The sequence below is a fragment of the Eptatretus burgeri genome, chromosome 1, assembly GCF_056783735.1.
Source record: "Eptatretus burgeri isolate ZD-2024b chromosome 1, Ebu_testis_v1, whole genome shotgun sequence".
Lineage (NCBI taxonomy): Eukaryota > Metazoa > Chordata > Myxini > Myxiniformes > Myxinidae > Eptatretus > Eptatretus burgeri.
In genome coordinates this window covers 100924784-100949783 of record NC_140961.1, presented here as the reverse complement: position 1 = coordinate 100949783, position 25000 = coordinate 100924784, and the positions used below count along the sequence as shown (strand labels likewise).

At 43.9% G+C, this 25000-nt stretch overlaps 2 protein-coding genes across 2 annotated transcripts in view; one reads left to right on the top strand and one right to left on the bottom strand.

Annotated features, from left to right (window-relative positions):
- The window catches only part of LOC147035064 (putative carboxypeptidase X1), a 76053-nt gene extending 72198 nt beyond the window's left edge, over positions 1-3855 (bottom strand). Inside the window, exons 1-2 of the mRNA XM_085893262.1 lie at positions 3727-3855; positions 2898-3484 (exon numbers count right to left, since the gene is read on the bottom strand). Coding sequence (XP_085749388.1) covers positions 2898-3417 — 520 coding nt within the window. The 5' untranslated portion in view covers positions 3418-3484; positions 3727-3855. The remainder of the gene's footprint in view (positions 1-2897; positions 3485-3726) is intronic.
- An 8978-nt stretch (positions 3856-12833) lies between these two features.
- Positions 12834-25000, top strand: part of LOC147035063 (E3 SUMO-protein ligase KIAA1586-like) — a 20064-nt gene continuing 7897 nt past the window's right edge. The window contains exons 1-2 of the mRNA XM_085893251.1: positions 12834-12999; positions 16455-18231. Coding sequence (XP_085749377.1) covers positions 12955-12999; positions 16455-16763 — 354 coding nt within the window. The 5' untranslated portion in view covers positions 12834-12954 and the 3' untranslated portion in view covers positions 16764-18231. The remainder of the gene's footprint in view (positions 13000-16454; positions 18232-25000) is intronic.

Genomic DNA, 25000 nt, shown 5'->3' with positions numbered 1-25000 from the left:
ATATCGAGTGATTATTAAACGCTGGGCAGTGTGTAAACATGATTGGGTTTGATTTATATTGAGTGAATATTAAACGCTGGGCGGTGTATAAACACGATTGGGTTTTATTTATATCGAGTGAATATAAGCCTTCCTCTGGCCCTTCAGTTCCTTGCCAGAAGCCTTAGAAGGTGCAGGGCGTTTGGGCGGCATCGTGGGGCTTGGAGAAAAAACGTAAAAAATATTCGAAGTTCACAAGCGAAACTTTGTCTCGTGCGTTGTGTGACTGGTCTAGCACCACGCGTTATAATTTATTGCTTAAATGATTTATCTTTTATATATTATTACCACGATATACCGGGGGAATCCGCAGAAAAAATTAGTTAGGTTCCAAGGGAAAAACCGCGATGAAGCGGGGGCGCGATACGTGAACCACGATATAGCGGGGGATTACTGTGTGTGTGTGTGTGTGTGTATATATGTGTATATATATATATATATATATATATATATATATATATATATATATGTATACATATATATGTGTATATATATATATATATATATATATATATATATATATATATATATATATATATTGTTGCGAATTCGCGCCCGCCGGCGTGCGGACGGCCACGTAACTCGAATCGCGGAACGTCGCCCACTGGACGGACAATTCAGTCGTGACCCTCCGGGAACTATCGCCCGGAGCCAGTCACGGATGGGCCTTTCGACCTCACCACAATCGTGCCAATCGGCCACCCACGTAGGATAGGGTTGTTCGCCAAACTCGACCTACCTAAGTACCCACGCGGATGGTAAACCAGGCGATCGTACCTCGCCACAGGTCGACTCCGGACACGAGACACTTGGGCGGCCCGTTCCATGCTATCAGGATAACCGAGCGGTGTTATCGTCGACCTGGACGGTTCAGATTAATTGCCGGGATGTTGCACCCACTACGAACCCCTTACGCGAAGTAAGATGGAGGGTCAATAAAGAAAAGACGAAGCGAAACGGGCACAGTTCAACATGCAAGCACTTTATTCACACGCACACACAGACAAGCATGGAAAGCACGTATTTGCAGTCATACAGTAATGAAAAATGCACATATAGCAATTAAAACAAAAGAAACGATGCAGAGCTGCAACCGAATACGCGTACACACGGCAACACTTAAAACAGTACTACTTGAGCCAGAATGGCGCCACCAACGGACATTCACACAAAAACCCCAAAGAAAAGAAAGAAAGAAGTCGCGACTTCCCTTTTATGGCTGGTGAGTCCCTCTCCCGCGACCGTCAGCGTGGTCGCGCCTGGGCCTGACGTCGCTCGCAGCGGGCGAACCCTCTCTGGCACTCCCCATCCGGATGCACAGGTCCACCTCGCAACGGGCGCTGCCGCGTCTCCCGTCCGTGCCTTCGTGACAGGGCCGCTCGCCAAGGCGCGTGCGCAGGACCTCCTCCCTCGAAAACCAGACTCCCCACAAAAACCAACCGAAGACCAAGCAGACCACCCGCAAAGACGAAGAGGAAGAGGCGGAAGAGGAGGCGCTCCAAGAGGAAGAGGAAGAGACCAGCTCCAAGACGAAGAGGACGAAGAAACGCTCGCGCGCACCCGTGTCCGTCTTTTATCGCGCGGAGCTCCACCTGTTCTCGGCTCCACCTTCCTTCGAGAGGGTTCCCGAAAAGGGAGTTCCCTCACGCTTTCCCTCCACCCCGCTCCGTCCGGGGGCCGGGGGAGTCAGTTTTCGGCTCGGGGCCAGAGAATTATTCCCCCAAAAAGAGGCCCCTCCTTTACCTGACCTCTGACCTTTGACTTGCATCGCCCCTCCTCCACTCAAAGGCGCGGGGAAGTCAGACGGGAGAAACAGGCGGGGAGACCTGCGCATCCTCGCAGTTCCCTCCTTTGCGCCTTTGTTTACCGTTCGGAATCGGACGTAGTAGCGAAGATGTGATAGCATAGATGGTGGAGGTAGCATGGTTGCAGTGTGGTTGGCGCTGTGATGGGGATGGCGTGGTTGTTGAGATGCTGTGTGTTGGAAATAAAAGATAGAAGAAGAAAAATGACTGACTCAAAGCGTCGCAGCCTGGATGGATCACATAAATTCCCTCTATACAACGGCTTTGGGCTAACTACACAAGGACTTCCAGAGATATCTCACCTGAGTGCCCTTTATGGTGTAATACGAAGTTCCACAGCCGTAACAATATATATGTGTATATATATATATATATATATATATATATATATATATATATATATATATATATATATATATATATATATATATATATATACATATATATATATATATACATATATATATATATATACATATATATACATATATATATATATACATATATATATATATACATATATATATATATATATACATATATATATATACATATATATATATATATATATACATATATATATATACATATATATACATATATATATATATATATATATATATATATATATATATATATATATATATATATATATATATATATATATATATATATATATATATATATATATACACATGCATACATAATCATACAAAGGTGCCTTCGCCTTGCTGTCAATACGTAGTGTGTGTGTGTGTGTGTGTGTGTGTGTGTGTGTGTGTGTGTGTGTGTGTGTGTGTGTGTGTGTGTGTGTGTGTGTGTGTGTGTGTGTTGCCACACAGCGTTTTGATTGAAATTGTACGCGACATGACACTCGACATAATGTGGAATTTCCATGGGTTCCTGCTGGCTAAATGCAAAAATTCTAATTACAGTCGACATTTATCAACATGAAATTGCAATGTATGGTGTACTTTGTAAAGTGAAACAACTGTACCATTCACTTTTGAGTCAAGAATTTAGTAAGAACATATTCAAATTAAATTCACCCACCGTGCAGTATCCGTTCACTTTTTGAAAGCGACAGCCTTTTTTGACTACCTTTGGGGTTTTCATCTTTGTCTTTCATTGGATCATTGCCAATGTCAGATTTCATAACTTCCACTTCTCGTGCTCTTTCCACCGTCACATTCGTCCGATTTATAGGTTGGCTGAATGTACTCAGGTTGTCTCTTTTATCAATGTCGTCGGAAACATGAATTCGCACATTTGTGGCATGCGATTCACTCCTTTCCAAACTTTCTGGTGTCACATGTGAAAGGTCTTCTCTGCCATTGTACTCTTTCTGTTCCAGCGTCTTTCCATACGAAGCTGTCACGACAATGTTCTCCCACTTTTGCAACCACGTTCTCTCCCTTTCTTTCAGGTTTTCAATCTCCTGTTTCATCCCTTTCTCCCAGTCAGAAAGAGCAGACATGGGATTCCATTCCATTGGAGGGTGCATACTCAGCACTCCAGTCAGGAAAAGTAACATCGTTGCCAGCGTGTGTGGAAGAAGGCATAAAATATACATTGTGATGGAAATTATTGGAAACTCACATGCAATTGATGGAGATGCTTTTGTAAGTTTCACATGTCAGCTGAAAACATAACATTGGGGAAAATTGAAATAGTTATGTCATGCTTTGTAATTACTCCATTATTATTTTCAAAACAGACACTATGACCTCGTTGCTATCATTATGACATCAACATCATTCCCATTTCGATATAAAAGAACCACAAAAGAAATAAGTACAACTTATGTAAACCTCTTGAATTTCCAGACACATTTCATGCAAAATTTAGACGTTAAAGGAAAGATTTTTGCAGCTGCACTCACAGAATCTTCAGCTAGTCCGTGGGCACACTGGTCTGGTGATAAGTCACAACTCTATCATCTGGTGGTGATTAAGTCGGCTCGGTGCCTTCCAGACTGCTGGCCTTGCATTGCTACCACATTCTCTGTAATACACGTTCTTCGCAAATCTGAACTGGTACCGAATGCACAGATTTTTGGGGACTTCCTTCGTTTTACACTTTTAAGAACACAGGGAAGATATTTACATGCATTTCACACTTTCCTAAAGGATGTTGCCATGTTTCTGACATTTTCAAATCAATATTGGATAGCAACTGCTGTACATATAATTTCCCCTCTACGTCCTCCAAACGAATATTCATGGGCCAGTTGGCAGGAATGTTTCAAGAAGAAGAGGGATAACCAACATACATATATATATATATATATATATATATATATATATATATACATACATACATACATACATACATACATACATACATACATACACCTCAGGCTTACACTGTTTGTTTGTTGCTATGTCTCTCCAACGATGTTCTCTCAAACTACTCGACCAGGGACTGTAAAACTCATTTCATTATCAAGGTCTTTGTTCGAGGAGTTCTGGTTGCATATTATTTTTTCCATTGTGAATGACCTAAAATGTTTTCTTTATGAATCTGGTTTTCTTCTTTAACCACTATTTTTACTGAAGAATCATCAGAGGATGGAATCTTGCAAGGTTGTGAATTAAACGTATTTTTTATTTTATTTACTTTTAACATTGTTCTTAAGGAATGAGAACAGAAATGTTATAAGAAAGGGAAGCCGGAAGAGATTGTGAATTTACCATTCAATCGTTATTTACTTTTAACATTGTTCTGAACGAAGGGTAAGAAGAGCATCTTATGAACAACACTGGCATGCTTTAATCATTCAGGTATTCGGTTTTGTGCTCCTGTTCTTTTCGACTATCATTTGTGCCTAATTCGGTTCATATGTTTCATGCTAATGCGAAAAGGATGTGATGCAACCTTGTTGAATTGAATTGCCAGTGGAGGAAAAATTTCCATGTTTCACGTGAACAATAAAAACAGAATAAAATTCAATGATTGGCTGAATGGCCTTCCCCTGCGCCGAAGTTATTTGTGTATCCTGGTGTCACATTTAAGAACAGGAAGAAAAGGGAGGAGAGGACAGAGTTGGAAATGGGGGAGGGGCAGAATGTTGGGGTGGGGGGGCAGAGAGATGGGAGAGGGTGGTTGAAGTGATTGGAGAGGTGGTTGAGGAGTTGGGGTTGGGAAGGGGGTGGGGGTTGAGGACTTTGCCAGTGGAAGAAACCAGTGGAGGAAACACTGCCAGTGCCAGCCGAAGTTATTTGTGTATCGTGGTGTAGCATTTAAGAACAGGAAGAAAAGGGAGAAGTCAGAGTTGGAAATGGGGGAGGGGCAGAATGTTGGGTTGGGGAGGCAGAGAGATGGGAGAGGGGGGTTGAAGTGATGGGAGAGGTGTTTGAGTATTTGAGGTTGGGAAGGGGGTGGGGTTTTAGGACTTGAAGAAGAAATGGGGAGGGGATGACAGAGTTGAGGGAGGGCAGAGTTGGGGAGAGGGGGTTGCAGGCTTGGGATTCAGGGTGGGGAGCGTTGAGAACTTCAAGGAGAAAGGGAAGGGGAAGAAAGAGTTGGGGTGGGGGCAGAGAGTTGCGAGAGGGCGGTTGAAGCTTGGGGGGAGGGGGAGTTGATAAGTTGGGTATGGGTGAGGGAGGTGAGGACTGGAAGAATAAAGGGGTCAGGGAGGACAGAGAGCTTGGGTGGGGAGGGGAGGATGGGTTGAGTGGAGACAGAGTTGGCAGAGGGGGTTGAGGCTCTGGGCATGTGGGAGGGGTGGGGAGTTTGAAGCTTCGCATTTGGGTGGGGGGCTTGAGGACTTAAGGTTGGGAGGCAGGATTGCAGACTTGGTGTTTGGGGGAGGGGGAGTTGAGAATTTGAATAAGAAAGGGGAGGGGAGGACAAAGAGTTGAGAGAGGAGGATTGAGGCTTTCAGAGGGGCTTGAGGACTTGGGGGTTGGAAGGGGGTTGAGAACTTGAAGACAAAAGGGATTGGGTGGGTAGAGAATTGAGGTGGGGTGGGGAGATTGAGGCAGAGAGGGGATCAAGTTGGGAGAAGGGGTTCATGCTTTGGGGTTGGGAGGAGGGTTTGAGGCCTTGAGGTTGGGAGGGGGTTTGCCAACTTGCAGTTGGGGGGGAGGAGGACAGAGATTTGTGGTGCGGGGGGGGGGGGGTTAGACAGGGGACAGAGAGTTGGGAAAGGGGAGTTGAATACTTGTGGTTGGTGGGGGATGGTTTGAGTTCACATTTTACATTTATACAGAATTTCTGTGGGTCCCTGCTACAATAGCAGGCTTGTATGCTGAGAAGGTACAAGTTTGGGTGAGAACCGGCAAACCTGAAAATTTTGAAACGAGTCGGGAGGCTCAGCTTTTGTTAGCCCTAGGTTACGGGCAAACCACCAATCGACACGGGTCAGACATCTCCAGGTGAGGTGTCCGTGATGCCCCTAAAAGGCCTGTGCCTGCACAGTGGGTGCTTGTGGCACCATTCCAGTTTTGAGAGCCCAGGCCCAGTTGCTTTTGCAATGTTCCAGTTTGAGGTCCAGATCTCTGTTTCCAGTCACCAGTCCGGTTGCCGGAATCCAATGCGTTCTCGCCTCTTGTCTGTGAGAGACTGCGAAACCAAACAAAAAAAAACTTATTTGTCCAATTAGCACATTCTTTGACACCCCTTCCTCTCTTCCACCTCTGGAGAGTTGTATGGTGGTGGAGGGGGTTTGGGAGGAGGATAGCATGAGGGGAGGGAAAGGAAGGCAGCATGAGCGGAGGGGAAGGCAGCCTGAGGGAATGGGAAGGCAGCATGAGGGAATTGGAAGGCAGCATGAATGGAAATGAAGGCAGCACACCAGGGCATTACCGGGGTGATAAAATATGCCCAAACAGCAACGTTTTCTTTTTAACTGCCGTGTTCTATATAAAAACTAGGCAGAAACATTTAAAAATTAGCATTTAAAAATTATATCCCATGCTATACCATGCTTGGCAAAGGACTGCTTGCATGCATGGATGCCTCACCCCCATACGCTTTCCTTCAACCTCCTCACACTCCATGCTAAACATGCACGTGCACCGGTGATATTCTCATCCTTTCCCTTGCACACATGCATGGATTTCTCCACACGTGCACCGGTGATATTCTCATCCTTTCCCTTGCACACATGCATGGATTTCTCCACACTGCACGGTGGCATGTCCCACGTGGCTTCGATGCCGCAACAAGTCTGCTCCTTATGTGGCTTTGGCGCTACAGCACATCTGCTCCACAGGTGAGGCACATATGGTTTGCGAGACAGCAGCATAACCTCCACAGCGCCACACACCATGGGCCCCGATGCGAGTTTGAGAAACCCGTGCACCACACACACATTAGCAAGCATGCAGGTTTACACACACCATCAGGGCCGGATTTAGGGCAGGGCCCACAGGGCCACGGCCCAGGGCCCCGCGCCTCCCAGGGGCCCCGCGCAAACGCAGAGATTACAAGAAATTCTGCTATTTTCCCCCTTTTGTTTGTTTGTGAAAAAAATCTAGTTCGTTTGTGTAAATGGTCAGTGAATCATGAAACAAATACTCAATATCCGTGTTAATTTGGCATCTGTTTGGTTATGTTTGTCATTTATTTTACATCTTTGAACTTACTTTTTTTCCTTCCACTGATCATAAGAGCGCAATTTTAAGGTCTACCACAGAAATAGGTCACACGAAAAAAGTTAGGGTTTTCCCAATCCCAGCAAGCTATGGCCGTCTCGATTTCATTTTTGCAAAATTACACGCCCGCCCTGAATCTATGTTTGCTATGTACTGCGCAGGCGTAAAAGAAGATAAAAGATTCTGTAGGTTTTTAACATCTTGCAAATATATTGTAGCAATTACCACAAAGTGTTCAATAATGCAATCATATCTGCAAAAACGACAAAAAAAAAACTTTCTACATTGACATTTGAGATGATACCATCACGTTTTGGTTTTGCGATTATTTTCTCTGTTCTGTTGTTTGCATCCATAGTGGTGTTTCTTATATATAAACTTTTGTTACTAGTAGTTTCTGAAATACATGTTTTTACACATAAACCGTGGTTTTTTTTTTCTTTTGCCCAGCCTAGGTTTGTGCATTTATATATGAATACTCTTATAAGCATATATGAAGTAAAAATGGCTGCGGCCCTGAGAGGGCCCCGCGTACTTCGAGGGCCCAGGGCCCCGCAACACATAAATCCGACCTTGCACACCATTGAGAGTAATTTGTCCCCTTTTGTACCACATTCATGTGTGCTGTCTACCTACCTCTTCATTTTCAACAACTGCTGACTATTAATATATTGCAGCAACTATTAGTACTGTATATTTATGTTAATATTTCGTCATGAAAGCAGATTGCACAAAATGGTGAAAAAGCGAACTGCGTACAGAATTGCCGAAAAGACACCTGTGGACTGTATCACATTGCTTGCAAAAACAGGTTACAGAGCATGGTGTGCACTCAATGAAGTTACACTTTCTGCACATTCCTTAATCTTTTCTTCACTATATATAATAGTCCAAACAGTGGAAAAATAAATTAAGCTTAATGCTTTGTTAAATAAATACACTTCGTCATAAAATTTGCTAATTTGTTAAAATTTTCAGGTTTCACTCCAGATTTCGACACATTTAACCCACAAGATCCAATTCTAAAATCAGATGTAATATTTTTATTATATACTTTAATTAATCCGTGAGAGTGGATTGTGTTTCCAAATCAAGGCGTGTTTGAATCAGCTGAAAAAAATGGCGAATTAAGACCCCAGCAAGCTGACAGAGGGCTGACCAAGGATAATGCCTTGCTAAAGAATAATAATGAAATAAAGCCGTTAATTATATCTTCAAAAGGGGTGTTTACATGAACCCAAACACCCAATCTTCATTTGTGTACTACGTTGGAGTTTTTTTTTTTGTATACCTTCTCGAGGCTCGTGTGAGAGCGAACACACAACACACAGCAAGGAGGGCATGAGACAAGAGGGGCAGGAGTGGGAAGGACAAAACAGTGGGGAACAGAGACATTAGGAGATCTGTGGAAGGGAGAGGGATGGGATGGGGAAAATGGGGAATACAAGATGGACATTTCAGGGACTTTCAGGAAGGAAAGCAGGGAATTTGAAGTAGGTGGGCTTGGGTGGATTATCGGGGGGTAGAAAAGATCGAGGATTTGGATGGGGGATGAGAAGAGGTGGTGGTGAACAGCTGTTTTGAAGGCCTGGAGGGAAGAATGGGAATGAATAGAGTGAGGGGGTTTATTCCAAAGGCGGGAAAAAGAGGAATGAAAGAGTGAAGGTGAGCAGTGATTCGTGATTTTGGAAGTTTTACCAGAAGGGGGTTGTTTGCAAACCTTGAGCGCCCTGCGGAAATGTGGTGGGGTCAAATCGCAGAGAGAGCAGCGGGGGGGGGGGCGAGGCTGGAGAGGAGATGGTAAAAGACAGAAAGACCACTGACCAAGCTGCAGTGATTGAGTGAGAGGCCCAAAGACTCAGCCTCATCACGGGAGATGCCAATGATCCAAAATGCCTTGGTTTCCACAGCGTGAGGCTGAGAAAGGTGGGAGGCAGGAGAACCAGCCTGGAGGGGAGAGCAGTACTCGATCACACTGTGGACAAAAGCTTTGTAAGTGGTCAGGAACTCAGGTGGGCCGAGGAAGGACTTTGCACGACAGAGGATTCCCAGTCGGCAACTGGCTTTGGAGGCGAGGTTTGAAATGTGGCTTTCCCAGGAAAGGCCATGGCAGATAGTGAGACCCAGATGCTTGAAAGAAAGGACTTCTTCCAGAGGATTGTTGAGAAAGTGGATGGGGGGGTTTTCTAAATGGTCCTTTTGAAGAGACATAGTGAGAGTGTGAGATTTGTCCGGATTGAAAGACATGTTCCACATGTTGGACCAGTTTGTGATTTTATCCAGAGATGCAGTGAGCGAAGAAGCTGCTGCTTGCCAGTATGAGGGATGACCGATGGTAGGCAGAGGGGTGGAGTCATCAGCAAAGAGATATAGAGGATTTTCCATGAGTCGGAGAGATCATTGATGAAAACCAGGAAAAGAACAGGCCCAGAATGCTACCTTGAGTCACTCCAGCCAGGACAGGAAGAGGGCATGAAAGAACTCCATTTAGGGCCACACGTTGACTGCGACAGGAGAGGAAGTCTGCGAGCCATGAGTGGAGATGGCCTTGGATACCATAAGAAGAGAGTTTGGTGAGCAGGGCAGGGTGCCAGACAGTGTCAAAAGCACATGATATGTCCAAGGATAAGGCTCGGATTTCCTGTCTGGGATTGAGGACCTCCTTCCATTGATGGGAGAGCAGAGGCAGCATATCAAGGGTAGAGTGACCTGGTCTGAAACCAAATTAATGATCTGAAATCAAGCCATTGGAGAAGAGGAAGGATTTAATGTCTGAAGCAATGATGGATTCCATATCCTTGCTGATGATTGGGAGAAGGCTGATTGGTCTGTAGTTGCAGGGATCTGTTTTTGCACCTTTTTATGCAGGGCAGTAATGTTTGCTGATTTCCAAGCAGATGGCGGATGACCTTGAGCAAATGAGAGGGTGAATAGAACACAGAGAGGGTAAGCAAGAGCAGAAGAGCAGGTTTTTAGGACACGTGGGCTGATGCCGTCTGGACCAGTTGCAGAATCTGAGTCGAGGTTTGACAGCAAGCTCTCCACCTTGTCAGGAGAAAAGGACACAGAGTCCAGGGTCAATTGGGTGTGACTGGGTAAGGTGGATATAGAAAGTGATGAGTTTTGGACACAATATTTAGCTGCAAACACCGAGTTTAGGCATTCATCCTTTTCATGCCGGACCTGGGGTCACCGTTCACAATTAACTTTGTGGTGCAGTGGTTTGCTTTAGAACCACGAACGCCAATCAGTTAACCACGAGTTCCAGTGTCCACCGTCCAATTATGCCATTAAACTAGAGGTCACGTGGTTTCCTGAATGGGGAGCACGCCCTCGGCAAAGCACCAATCTTATCTTGATTAGATCTTAATTAGGGCGGCAGAGCGTTGAACTGCTGGTGCGTGCCAACTATTTTTGGTCAATTTGTTTGGTAATTACCTCCCAGTCTATCTAGGATCGGACAATGCTGGATCAATGGAAGGAAAGGACAAGCACGGACAGGCTGGAAAATCAACAAAGGAATTTATTAATAATGAAATAAATAAAAAAAGAACTTTTTATTTCCGTGTGGTAAAAATTAGTAAATTCAAGTCAATCAAAATAATCGCAAGCAAATAAAGAATTAATCAGCCACTGAGAGAAAAAGGAACAAAGAGCAGATGCTCATCAGGAGTCGACTTGCTTAACAATTAAATACAGACAAGGGTACCCAGCATATCATTCAGGGGGAAGAGAAATTGTCTCGCTCACCAAATATAAATCGTACATCAAATAAAAATGTCCTGAAATGTGTGAGCGTTCCTTGTCCATTGCCAGCGTCCAGGAACCAGGGATGCCAAGAATCAGGTACGCCAATAGCAGGTCTTGAGCAGAAGGAGCATGAATGGTCCGAGCATCACCCCCCGCCAGGAGCCACCAGGAGCCACAACCAGTGGACAGCTGTTAGGAGCTGTGAGGCACTGTGAAGTGTTGAGGAACTGTGAGGTGCTGAGGTACTGAGGAACTGAGGAGCTGTGAGGCACTGTGAGAAATTGAGGTGCTGTGAGGGGCTTTGGCTGTCACCAACTCACTGGCACCGACTGACCGGTAAAGTCTTCTGACTGACACTGACTCACTGATTGGTAAAGTCGTCTGACTGACAGGACTCTGACTAACTGGTAAAGCCATCTGACTGATACCAATTCACTGATGCCAACTGACTCACAAACTGACACGTCGACTGACCCACCTAGAACGGACCTCTCGTCCTCTTTTTATAGGCGGCCCGTCTGGGCGGGCACAGACTCCAGCCAAATCCACCCCGCCCCATTTGTGAATTGTTGCCGTGACAACCCGCATATCCCGCCATCACTCCTGGCTCACGATGCCATGTTTGTGGTGCTGGACGAATGGCAGAAAGCAGCCATTTGTCAGAATTACTGAGCGAAAACGTGAAGAGCTCATAAAACGTCATCAACAATTATCACCTCAATGTTCAGCCCAATACGAAAAAAGCCAGTTAGCGTCCAGAGAGCTGCTGAACGGGGTGTCAACGTGGATGGAAAAAGGTGGGTGTTGAGCCTCCGTTGGGTTAACGGCTATCTCACATGCATGAATGTGTCTGTCGTAAAGAGAAAAAGGAGCTTTCCATAAGAAAGGGAATCTATTCTTTACCCTTCTCACCACATCACATTTAGAATCTCGCCAGACATGGGGATAGGTCTATCCTGGACATGCATTAAGGGAAATAACTGTCTGGGGACCTGGATATTTGTATGCATTCGTCGGATTGGATTCTGAAATCTGTGACAATACATACGGCACTCACAACCATCTTACCCATATATGGCACTCACAACGCTTTAAATAACGGTTATGACTGTTACTTGGCACCTGTACGATATGAGCCCACTTTTGTTCCAACAGGGACAGAGGGAGAGACAGTTGGGGAAGATAAGATAGACCCCCTGATCTGTAGTGATGGTTCTGGGGAACCGGCACGTCCCTCTGCATGGTTACTTTTGCAGCAAAGCCCATGGTTACGAGAGGGCACAGCATTCCGCAAGGTGCACCTCACGACCAGTGGTGTAGTCTACGTGATACGCAGGTATACGCCGTATACCCACTAAGAAAGCTCCGTGATTTCCGTATACCCACTTAAAACTGTGCAAGGCTACGTCGCGATATAGTTTTGTGACAAAACTTTCAGTTCATTCATTTTGTTCCCACATACCGGGTACAGTATAACTGCAATAAAATAAGCCTTGCAGGGGAAGCCATCGACTTCATTCATCTCCATTCATAAATTTCACTCCCACTCCAGTGCGGTGCTGTTACAAAGCGTGAAAAGCGGTGGCTCACTGGCTGTGACACGAGACCTGACGTCACGCTCACGCACCGACCATCGATGAACACGTGTTTGACAGTAGCTGGCGTTGCAAGTTTTTAATTGGCTAACATTATGAAAAGAAAGCAAACTACACTCTGAGAGTGTTTTCGTAAGCCTGGCCCTGAAGTTACCGCCGCTTCGGATGACACTACAGAAACGGAGCAGCCTGATGCTAACACTACACCTGGTAAGTGAAAGTCGCATACAAATTATTAATCTCTATAATTCCGTGTGCGTGTGCGCGTGCGTGCGCGTCCGCGTCCGCGCGTGTCCGCGCGTGTCCGCGACCGCTGTTTCTCGACAAGCTCAGGGAGGACGGAAAACTACCTCAACATTTTGAGGTATGCTTGGACGTTTTTGGAATTTTTATCGTCATTTTATGAGTGTTTCAAGAAATCGCCGCTTCGCGGCCCGTAGCGTCACGCCTAGGAAGTTGTAGGCCGCAACGGTTCGGGGCCCCTTTAGCGACCAAAATTGCTTCTTTCACCTTCTAACTGATATCGCCGAATGCCTGACGTTTTTACCTGCACGATGATGTGTGTGTTGAATTTGTGTGACTTTGTGTTGTCGAGTTATGAGCGAATTAAAGGACTTCGCGCCGCTGGCCTATTCGATTAACGTTGTGATGTGATGTTGTATAACGTTGTGATTCGACTATTGTGATGCAGTTTCACTCTCCCGGCTCTCACGAACGAACGGAAAGATATTTTGGAATTCTGTTTTCAGATTTCGCAGTCGATAGCCATCGGCTAAATCCCAACGTTGAAAACCAGGTGAAAATCGGAGGATTTTTGGTATTTTGGCGAATAAAGCAGCTTTGGGTACTTTGAGAATAGGAAATAAAATGCGCTGATTAATTCCCTTTAGCGGCGGTTAATGTAAATAATTTTTTCATCGGTACTTTGAGGTGGGTGAGGTATAGACCCACGAAATGAGGGGTATCATTCGGTTGTCAGACTTATGATGATTAAATTACAGAAAAAAATGATTGTTGGCGGGCCGCGTACATTTCGGCGCCTCGCCATCGAAGGGAACGAAAAATTTTCAATCTGTTTTCGGATTTATCAGTATCTATATAATAGGGTGGTAATGAGATTACCTCGAAAATCCGATTAAAAACGGCTTATGTTTCGTCGTTTAGCCGCGGCTTGCATTTCGTACTGGGAAAAATAACATTCCGGAAGGAATTTCTCTTCCACCATCATCCGAATAATTTTTCCGTCGGCACGAGGACATGGAGGAAGGATAGACTGACAAAACAAGGAGTTCCACTAAGCTCTGTGACTTATAATGATTAAATTAGAGATTTTAAAGGCAGCGGTGGAAAAATATGCAAATTCACTCCAACGGCTCTGACGAAAGAACGGAATAGAAAGTTATTTTTGAATTGTGTTTTCGGATTCTACAATATATATATATATATATATATATATATATATATATATATATATATATATATATATATATATATATATATATATATATTTTTTTTTTTTTTCAGGTCCAGGCAATAATATTGTAAGTTAGCTGTGAACCATTGATTGGCCCATGAGGATGACTATTAGGCCTAGTGTGCTATTGCCTTCCCTTGAGTTTGGATTAGGCCTATGCCTCATCCTCATAGTGCTATTGTTCACACCATAGCTTATTATTTTTTTTTTAAATCTTCATCCAATTTAGTGCTTAACTTCAATGCTGAAGACTCGTGCACTTGAACCTGGTGATTACATGCAAACTAGCCGCACAAAGCTCTCTTGGAAGTGTCAACATTGGGAGTTCTAACACCTGATGCATTCAGACTATTCCAGTCTCGAACAGTTCCATCGGCGTGCAAAAACGAGAGACTCCCCTCCTGTGGATTAATATTGATCTGAAGAGAAAAATCCGCCACAAGAAAACGTGTGTGCGTGTTTGTGTGTGGGTCCAGTAATCAACAGAATACAATGCTGTGATCACACTGTATCTCCTTGTTCCTTTCTAGATGAGAACTCCTGGCCAGCCTTGTGGACTGCCAGTCAGGTTATGGAATTTAAAAACCGGCATCCTTGGTTAAGGCCCAGTTACACCTTGACGTTTTAGCCAGCGTATGACTCGCACGTTCTGCATAACGCTGGCCATAAGTTGTAGGCACATCACGCGATCGTTGACACACGTCGACACACATTACTTGTAAGTTACTCATAAGTCGAAACACGTCGAGGTAATGTTTAGCGTACCCGAAACTTATTTCTAACCTATGAGTTACGTGTTGTACTCACGTTACGCGATCGGTGACACACATCGACACACGTTACTTGTAAGGTGCTCATAAGTCGAAACACATCAAGGTAATGGTTAGCGTCAGTGTTCCAGACTTCCTGTTTTTTTTTTTTTTTGTTTTTTTGTTTTTTTCTTCCTTCCTTCGGTATGATGGTGATTTTGACACTTCGATTTCTAGTGCGGTTATAATATAATATAATTAATAGGCTGCCGCTCAACGATTTAAATCATAACCGCACTGTACACTGAACACCATCATACCGAAGAAAAAAAAAAAACAAAAGCGGGAGTCTGGAACACTGACGCTAACCATTACCTTGACGTGTTTCAACTTATGAGCACCTTACAAGTAACGTGTGTCAACAATCGCATATCGTGCGTACAACTTATTCCCATCTCATGCGGAGCATGTGTCATACGGCAAGTACGTCTTAAAATTTTCAACATGTTTAAAATTACAAGACTTACTCCATTTAATACGACGTATGATAGCGTACTTTAGTGTTCTATTCACGCATACCAAACTTACCCATACCGTATTCGACGTGCGCCAGCATTTTAGACGCATTTTTCAGAGGACGGCATACGCTGGCAAGATCGCCAAGGTGTGACTGCGATGTTGACACTTCCATTTCTGCGGCAGTTATGAGTTGAATCTTTGTGCGGCAGCCTTTTCATAACCTATGCCACGTCATCGTCGGCGATACGTGCAGCGCGCTATGCATAAGTTGGACTATCGTTGGGCATAGGTTGTGAAGGCCGACAACAGGTTCAGCATTCGTTGGTATAAGTTATCTATAACACAACGAAACGTTCTGTGTCCATTACTAATACGTTATGCATAAGACCAAGTCGTTATGAATACGTCCGAATCTTTAAAAAAATAGATCAAAAGTTCAACGTAAGCCAGCGTTTTACATACATTTTAATACGTTGCCATTGCTGGCTAAAACGTCAAGGTGTGACTGGGCCTTTAGAATGGAGGGACAGAAAGTTAGGTAAATATCAGCCAACATGCAAATCTGCGGTATAAACAATTGGAATTCATAAAGTTGATTTCTACGTGCAAATGGAAGGATAGTTAATTCATGGTCATCTTAAAGGTGCAGTAATTTCAGACTTTTACACCATTAAATTACTAAATGGTATGTTAAATATCAATAGTTGTCAGATAATTAGACCTATTGAAAGAGTGGAACATTTGTCTCCTTTCCTCTCCTTGTCATGAATTGGTTAGCCATGGTGTGCAGATTGTAAACTGTTCATGAAATACTTTTTAGTAGATTTTGGCCTTGTTCAGCACTTGGTGCTATTGCTAATATAGATAAAAAAAGGACAACTTGTATGATGATGTTAATTAGCCATGTTTTTATTTACTTCCAGGTTGTGCTATTTGTAGCACTACAAAATCAACTGGCATCGACACAGAAAAAGGCGTCCATGACTGTCAATGTGAAAGCCTCTATAGATGGAGCTACTCCGGAGTTTGTGTTTCTGGAGCTGGTTGAGCTAGAAAGCCAAAAGGCAGAGGGTATAGAGGAAGCCCTATTGAGCTGTTTGGATGCTGCAGGCTTCAGTGAAGAGTGGCTTCAAAAGAACTGGATCTCATTTGTTTCTGATGGAGCCAGTGTCATGATGGAGCCGCCTGACACAGACAACTGCATACACCGGAAGGTTGCTAAACAACCATGAATGCTGATTGGCATGGCCAATCCGGGCAGGGTTACACTACTTCATGTAATACCTTACCTCTGGACTGCCGGATAATCGGGGTCAGTGCCCTCAGTGCACACTTGGATTACTGCCCAGCATTACAGTGAGTGTGCGCTGGCTGACAAAGCAAACTGTTGGGGTAGAATGTCCCATACAACTATACTTGTGCACTGCCTTGTGCCAATAAGGGAAAAGACATCCGAGACAGATTGGAAATGGCAACAAACAATTATTTATTACAAACACACAAGCAAGCAATCATTTAAGAGCAAGAAAGCTGATTATTTATCAGCTAGAAAGCAAAAAGGCACATAAGCGCAGATTTAACCATAACACACATTCTTCTTCAAAAGACTTGGCCACCATTCACTCAGGGGAAAAGAATAAAACGAGAAGGACTTGAAAATAAAAGAAAAGTAATGAATGGAGAAAAGGAAAGCAGTTTTTCCTTCTGTCCCTCACCTCAGACAAATATACAGGAGAATGCGGAGGAAAATGGATGGGGAAGATAGGCAGTGGTGATGTGAAGCGATGGGGATATGCAGCCGTGTCCGTGAGGTGCCCAAACCAAGTCAGTGAGTCCTCTTTGGTGTCCCAGATATACGAGCTAGATGTGTGACTCGCCATTCTCTGCCTCAGATTCTTCCTCCTCAGAGCCCCATCGATGAGGTGCGTCCGTTCACCCTCATCCTCCTTCGTGGCTGTAAGGATCGAGAGGGCAGGATGACGCTCGTGGAAGGAGTGTTCTTCTTCCACAGAAACTCAACACCAACTGCTCATGAAACTTTCCTTCTTTTCCCTCACGTTTTTATTCCTTCCCTCATGAGCTTTCTCAGTCTGTCAGTCGTGTGCTCATGCGAGCTTCTCCCTTTGTTTCTCCTTTCTGTTTCCCTCGGCCTTCTGTCCTCTCTTCTGCTTTATGCCTTTTGCTTCGCCCTTTTCAGCTTTATGAGCCATCTACTCAGGATCGCTTTTCCTCCCTGCTCGCATGAGCTCATACCATTTGCTTCTCTTCACCTTTCAGATTCTTCCTCACATCAGCTTTCTTCCTCTCCTCCAACAAGCATTATCCCCCTCCCATTGGTCCACAGCTGATTGGGGCGGGTGCTTGACATCACTTGTGGAAGTTGCCATGCCATTCTGAGATAATCTTCAACGAAGCCCCCGCTCTGCCCTTTACATGCCCAAAGCCACAACGAGAGCACCCAGCCCCCTTCTTCTTACGGAAAACGCCCAGTCACACTGCTTGGCACTGTACCACACCCGCGAGAAGCATCGCACCTCACAGGACATGACGAGCACCAAGTTCCACGCACATGCATGTGACACACGACGAGAACATGCATGCGAGAGCACCCGATGGGTCACCAAGCAATGTGTGGCTGGAGGGAACACAGAAAGGAACCCCGCATGACAAAGGGATGACCGAACAGCTGCTGGATTGAAGGTAAGACTGATGGGGTGAAGGACGGACTGTTGAAAGGATGTTTTATGGAGGGAAATTATTGGTGGACTGTTGAAACGGGCCGATGGGCTAATGGAAAGATGATTGCAAGTCACAGAGGGGTTGAACAGAACGATGGTGTAAAGGAAAAAAATTGAAAGTAACAGAGGGAGAGTGGGGAAAACATTACATGGGACAAATAGTCGAACCAACGCATGCCCCCCAAACATCCCTTTGACAAGGGACAAGGACTATTGATACAAATAATGAAATAACCGATCCACTGGTCACCTACGTGTCCATGTATGCTCTCACCCTGGGATAAGTTTTCAAAAACCATAACAATATACATATACAGTCATGCGTCACTTAATGACGGGGTTACGTTCTGAGAAACGCGTCGTTAAGCGACGTCGTCGTTGTGCAAACATCATTTTTTTTTTGTTTTCTTTTTCCAACATCGTACTTGCACAAACCTCGACACCTAGGCTATATGGTATAGCCTATTGCTCCTTAGATACAAACCTGTACAGCATGTTACTGTACTGAATACTGTCGGCAATTGTAACACGCATCCAAGAGAGACGGAAGACGCGTTAGTTTTACCTTTGTGCAGTTCATGATGACAATCGGTGTTGTTAGCAGCAGCTTACAATCTCCTCTCGCATCGATTATAGAAAGATGAATAATTAGCGTTTGGATTTTATAAATACGTCATCATTGCATCGATGTTATCATTTATAAATGAAGAAACGAGCTCCTGTCAATTGTGATGTATATTTTCGGAACAGTGCGATTGTTTTAACAACATGAAAAGCTTCACCAAAAATAAATTTGTGATTTAATTTCGACTGTAACAACAACGATTTATTCGCGGAATTCTTCAATTCAAAGGTAATTTACTTGCTAGAAGGTAAACGTGCAAACATTGGTTCAGTTTGAAAGCCGATTTCCTGGAATCCCGATTGAGCACGACCCTGTTCTTTTTTTCGCGATGACATTTTATGGACCTCAACGATTGCATTATAACAGGGCCACACTGTCGTTTATTATCATTATGAAGTATTATGTACTGTACAGCGTATATAATTGTGCATGCTATTTTTATATGACTGGCAGCGCTACGTCGGCTACATCACTCGGCGATAGGAATTTTTCAGCTCCATTTTTTTTTCCAGAGCTGGCAGATGCGTCGTATATGCGATCCGTCATTGCCCGGAACGTCGTTAAGCGGCGCATGACTGTACATAAATAGAATGTATGCATATTTCTTCTTCTTCTTCATTCAGCTGCTCCCGTAATGCCGCTGTCACACCTTGACGATTTAGCCAGCGTATGCCGATTTATGAAAAATTTGTCAAACGCTGGCACACGTCGAATACGTTATGGGTACGTTTTGTATACGTTAAGACCACGCTGAAAAACACTGCCATAAGTCGTAGTACGCTGGCTTTAAACGTTGTACTTTTGGGTTGTCCTCAAATTTTTGCATGCTTGAAATTTTACGACATGCTGGCGTATGACTCTCACTTTCCGCTACGCTGGCCAGAAGTTGTAGGCATGTTATGCGATCATTGATACACGTCGACACATGCTACTTGTAAGTAACTCATAAGTCGAAACATGTCGAGGTAATGTTTAGCATACCCGAAACTTATTTCCAACCTATGAGTAACGTTTTGTAAGCACGCGACACGAACGTTGTTCACACTTCGCAACACGTTACTTGAAAATTACGTAGACGTATTTGACGTCTTCAGGACAACAACAGAACTTAATGAACGCGTTTCTAACTTGCAGATACCGTATAATGGCGTATTGGCAGCGATTAAGGGAATTGGTATATAAAAAGGGGCTTCGCAGGAGGAACCCGTCTTTTTTTTCGACTTCGTGGTGAATACATGTCCATGACATTCTAATAGATGGAGGATATGGCAACGCTGAGGCGACAATACCTACCTGTCCTCTAACATCAACATGACCTCATCGAGTTGACACTGCACCAGTTGCGTGCCAATAGAGCTGGGAGAAGACGTGAACGGAGGAGAAGGAACTGGGTGAGACCATGGATCGGGAGGCGACGCCATTACGGCATATATGACCAGCTCATGGTGGAACTCCGGAACGAGGACCATGCAACCTTCATCAACTTCCTGCAAATGCCCCCAGCGATGTTCCACGAGCTGCGAGCCAGAGTGGGTCCAAGGATAACCAAGCATTATTATTAAATCATTTCAATAGTCCAGTGGAAGCGATTTAACTCGTTCAATGGAAACGGTGACAGCCATTTATTAAAAGTGAAGTTGCAGCCTATGAATAGAAAACCTCACGTAATCGTCGACGATATGCTGCCACGCTATGCATACGTTAGACTATCGTTGGGCATAGGTTGTGGATACCTAAAACACGCGAATCAATCGTTGGTATAACTTGTGTATAAGTTATCGAAGCGTTCTGTGTTCATTACTTGTACATTATGCATTTGTCCAAGTCGTTTTGAATACTTTTATAACTGAAACAAAAAAAATAGTTCATAGTGGGAATGAGAAAAAAAAAATTTGCTGAAAAGAACATCGAACAATGGTGCAAAGTAGTCTCCTATTCGTGGACGCAACGAGGATCCATCATCACCCACACCCTCCCCATCACGCTCACCTACTACTACTGACATGGACATACTACTACCACCAATACTACTACTACTACTACTACTACTACTACTACTACTACTACTGACACGCTCAACAACTACTACTACTACTACTACTGATACTACTGACATTGACATCTACTCAACATGGAGTCTGGAACACTGACAGGTTCCTCTTGTGAAGCCCATTTGTATATACCAATTCCCCTAAATGCTGCCAATACGCCATTATACGGTAGATGTAAGTTCGAAACACATTCTGTGGTCGTCCGGAAGACGTCAATCAAATTTGTCTACATACGACAATGTGCGTTTGAGATACGTTACACATAGATTCAAAGCACGCTACTCATAGGTTCAAAGCACATTACTCATAGGTTCAAAGAACGTTACTAATAGGTTAAAAATTAAGTTTTGGGTATGCCAAACATTACCTCGACGTGTTTCGACTTATGAGTAACTTACAAGTAGCATGTGTCAATGATCGCGGAGCGTGCAGAGAACTTATGCCAGCGTATGTGGAACTTGTGAGCCAGACGTCGAGTACGTCGTAAAATTTTCAGCATGCTTGAAATTTCACGACGTACTAGACGTACCACGGAATATGACAGCGTCCTTCCTCGTTTTCCAGCGTGCTCCTAATGTATACACAACTTACCCATTCCGTATTCGACGTGTGCCAGCGTTTTACACACATTTTTCATAGATCAGCATACGCTGGCTAAATCGTCAAGGTGTGACTGCGATGTTGACACTTCCAATTTTCAGGCGGTTATGATTTAAATCGGCGTGCGGCAGCCTTTTAACAGGCTACGCCACGAGTTCGTCGGCAATATGTGCAGCGCGCTATGCCTAAGTTAAACTATCGTTGGGCAAAGGTTGTGAACGCCGACAACAGGCTAAGCATTCATTGGTATAAGTTATCTATAACACAACGAAACGTTCTGTGCCCATTACTAATATGTTATGCATACGACCAACACGTTATGAATATGACCAAAACTTTAAAAAAGAAAACCCTCAAAACTTCAGCATACGCCAACGTTTTACATATATTTTTATACGTTGTCATTGCTGGCTAAAACGTCTAGGTGTGACAGCGCATTTCGGGTCACCACAGCGTATCATCCGTTATGATCCACATAGTGATTAGGCTTAGTTTTTACGCCGGATGCCCTTCCTGACGCAACCCTGGTCGCCTCTTACGACACAGGGATATGGTACACCTATTCTAACCGGGGAATACACCGGGCCCAGTACACTGGTACTCACTTCGCCGACCTCGGAAGGATGACAGGCTGAGTCAACCTCCTGGTGTGTTTTAATTCAAGTGGCCAACGCGGCTTGAACTCAGGACCTTTTGGAGCCCAAGCCGCTACCCTAACCACTACGTCAACACCAGGATATATATATATATATATATATATATATATATATATATATATATATATATATATATATATATATATATATATATATATATATATATATATATATATATATATATATATATAAATAAGTCAGTGTGTCTCCTCCATACCTCCAAAACCATAAAACCTCGCAGCCTGAAACACTGCATGCATACTAAGAAAACTCCAAGGAAGTGCAATAGTGAAAATTGAGTGTTTGGTTTAATTAAAACACCCCTTAAGGCCTTATTTAATTATATCCTTCATCAGGCGATCCTCAGCCACCTTGCTCTCTGGGGTGTTTATGTATATCCTTGGTCACCTCGCTGGGATCTGAAGCTGCCATGTTTTGTGGTCTGCTCAACCTTGCCTTGACTTGGAACAGGCCGCAATGATTTCTTAACGATAAAGTTTTTTGTTTTTTTTTTTTCGTTTTCCTCACTCATATTATCAAATGCCTGTTCATCATTGCTACGAATCGCTGGGTACATTTCAATGCTTATCAACGCCTGGAGACATCAGCGTTCGGTGCTTTCTTTCATTTCTGCACATGCGATCGCCAGGAGTATCTCTTAAACTAAGGAGAATTACAATATTTAAGCTCCAGAGTCATCAAAGTTACAAGCAACATCAAATCCTAGAAAAGTGTTAATTTGTCCAATTCAGACATATTTGACATTTTGGCCATTTCCGGGAGGTGTATGTTTAATATGATGGTTCGGTGATTGCCAATTGTGTGCCAAGGGAGCCGTTTCATATCGACCATTTCGTTGGAGGGCTTCAGCCAGCACTCCACAATATTAGCACCATCACTGAATTCTGTATATAGACTTGAACAAAGTTCAGGGCAACTCTCCTGCATTGGCCAAGTGTTCTGCGGTGCAACAGGCAGTGGCTGCCTCGCTGAAAATGAGAAATTTCATTTTCCACGTTTCCCATTTTTGTTCTTCCATGATGGGACCCATCACTTCGGCAAAGATAAATGCAAATAAACACTAGAAGGGCAATCGGTTGAGAGCATACCTCCGCCGCGCAATGCCTGATCCACGAGAACATATCGGGCCCAATACATTTTTGAAATATCATGCCATACAGTACTTTATCCTTTTTGGCCCAATCTCTCAATGGTGAAGAATCACTTTAAAAACTAAATAATTCTCGGATGCAGATTTGGATGCAGATCTTCATCAAAATCGAATCAATTCTTCCTTGCCACACACACACGTCCACCAAGTTTCATCCGAATCTGTCCACAACTTTTTGAGATATTATGCAACATATCGTTTTTGCCCCTATTTCTCAATGGTGAAGAATCACTTGAAGATTCTAATCGTCGGATCCGGATCCAGATCTTCACCAAAATCTAATCAGTTCGTCCTTGTCACACACCGAATCTGTCCACAAAATTTCATCCAGATCCGTCCATAACTTTTTTGATATATCCTGCACGCAGACAGACAGACAGATAAACACACAGAAAAGGGGTGAAAACAACCTCCTTCGCTTTCGGTGGCAGAGCTAATTAAACGTTTTGCTTTTAAAACTTTCTTCAAACGTTCTGTGCATCGCGTGGTAAAGCCATTTGGCACGTTCTTCAACTTTCAATTGTGATACCATTGTTCTACACTGGAGGTAGGAAGGCAAAATATGTTATATGATCACAATGAGTAAAAAAACAATTCCAGTTCTGAAGTAAAGAATCGCTGCATCATGGCAGGAAAGCCAAGAGGTATGCATGCTCACTCTGTGTAGCCTGTATCGAATCCCAACCCAGCTCGAAACTGTCCTCCCCGTGTTTCATTGGCCAGGAAACTCATCACAATGTGTCTTCTCTCGGATGGACGATAAGTTGGGCGTCATATCTGCAGGAATCCCTCCCCCCTCTCCCTCCAAACCCTACACCATCTCTCCCACTATAAATATATATATATGTATATATATATATATATATATATATATATATATATATATATATATATATATATATATATATATATATATATATATATATATATACATATACATATACACCCACTGATGAGCCAAAACATTATTACCACTGACAGATGAAGTGAATAACATTGATTATCTTGTTACAATGGCACCTGTCAATGGGTGGGATATATTAGGCAGCAAGTGAACAGTCAGTTTTTGAAGTTGATGTGTTGGATGCAGGATTAAAGACCTGAGTGACTCTGACAAGGGACAAATTGTTACGGCCAGATGACTGGGTCAGAGAATCTCTGAAACGGCAAGACTTGTGGGGTGCTCCCGGTCAGCAGTGGTGAGGACCTAGCGACAGTGGTCCGAGGAGAGACAAACCACAAACCGGCGAAAGGGTGTTGGGTGCCCAAGGCTCATTGATGCGCGAGGGCAACGAAGGCTATCCTGTCTAGTCCAAACCGACAAAAGGTCTACTGTGGCACAAGTCACAGAAAATTTTAATGGTGGTCACGGGACGAATGTGTCACAATCCACAGTGCATCACACCCTGCTGCATATGGGGTTGCGTAGCTGCATACCGGTCAGAGTGCCCATGATGACTCCTTTCCACCATCGAAAGCACCTACAATGGGCACGCGAGCATTGGAACTGGACCTTGGAGCAGTGGAAGAAGGTTGCCTGGTCCGATGAGTTCCGTTTTCCTTGAGATCACATGGATGTCCATGTACGTGTGTGCCGTTTACCTGGGGAAGTGATGGCACCAGGATGC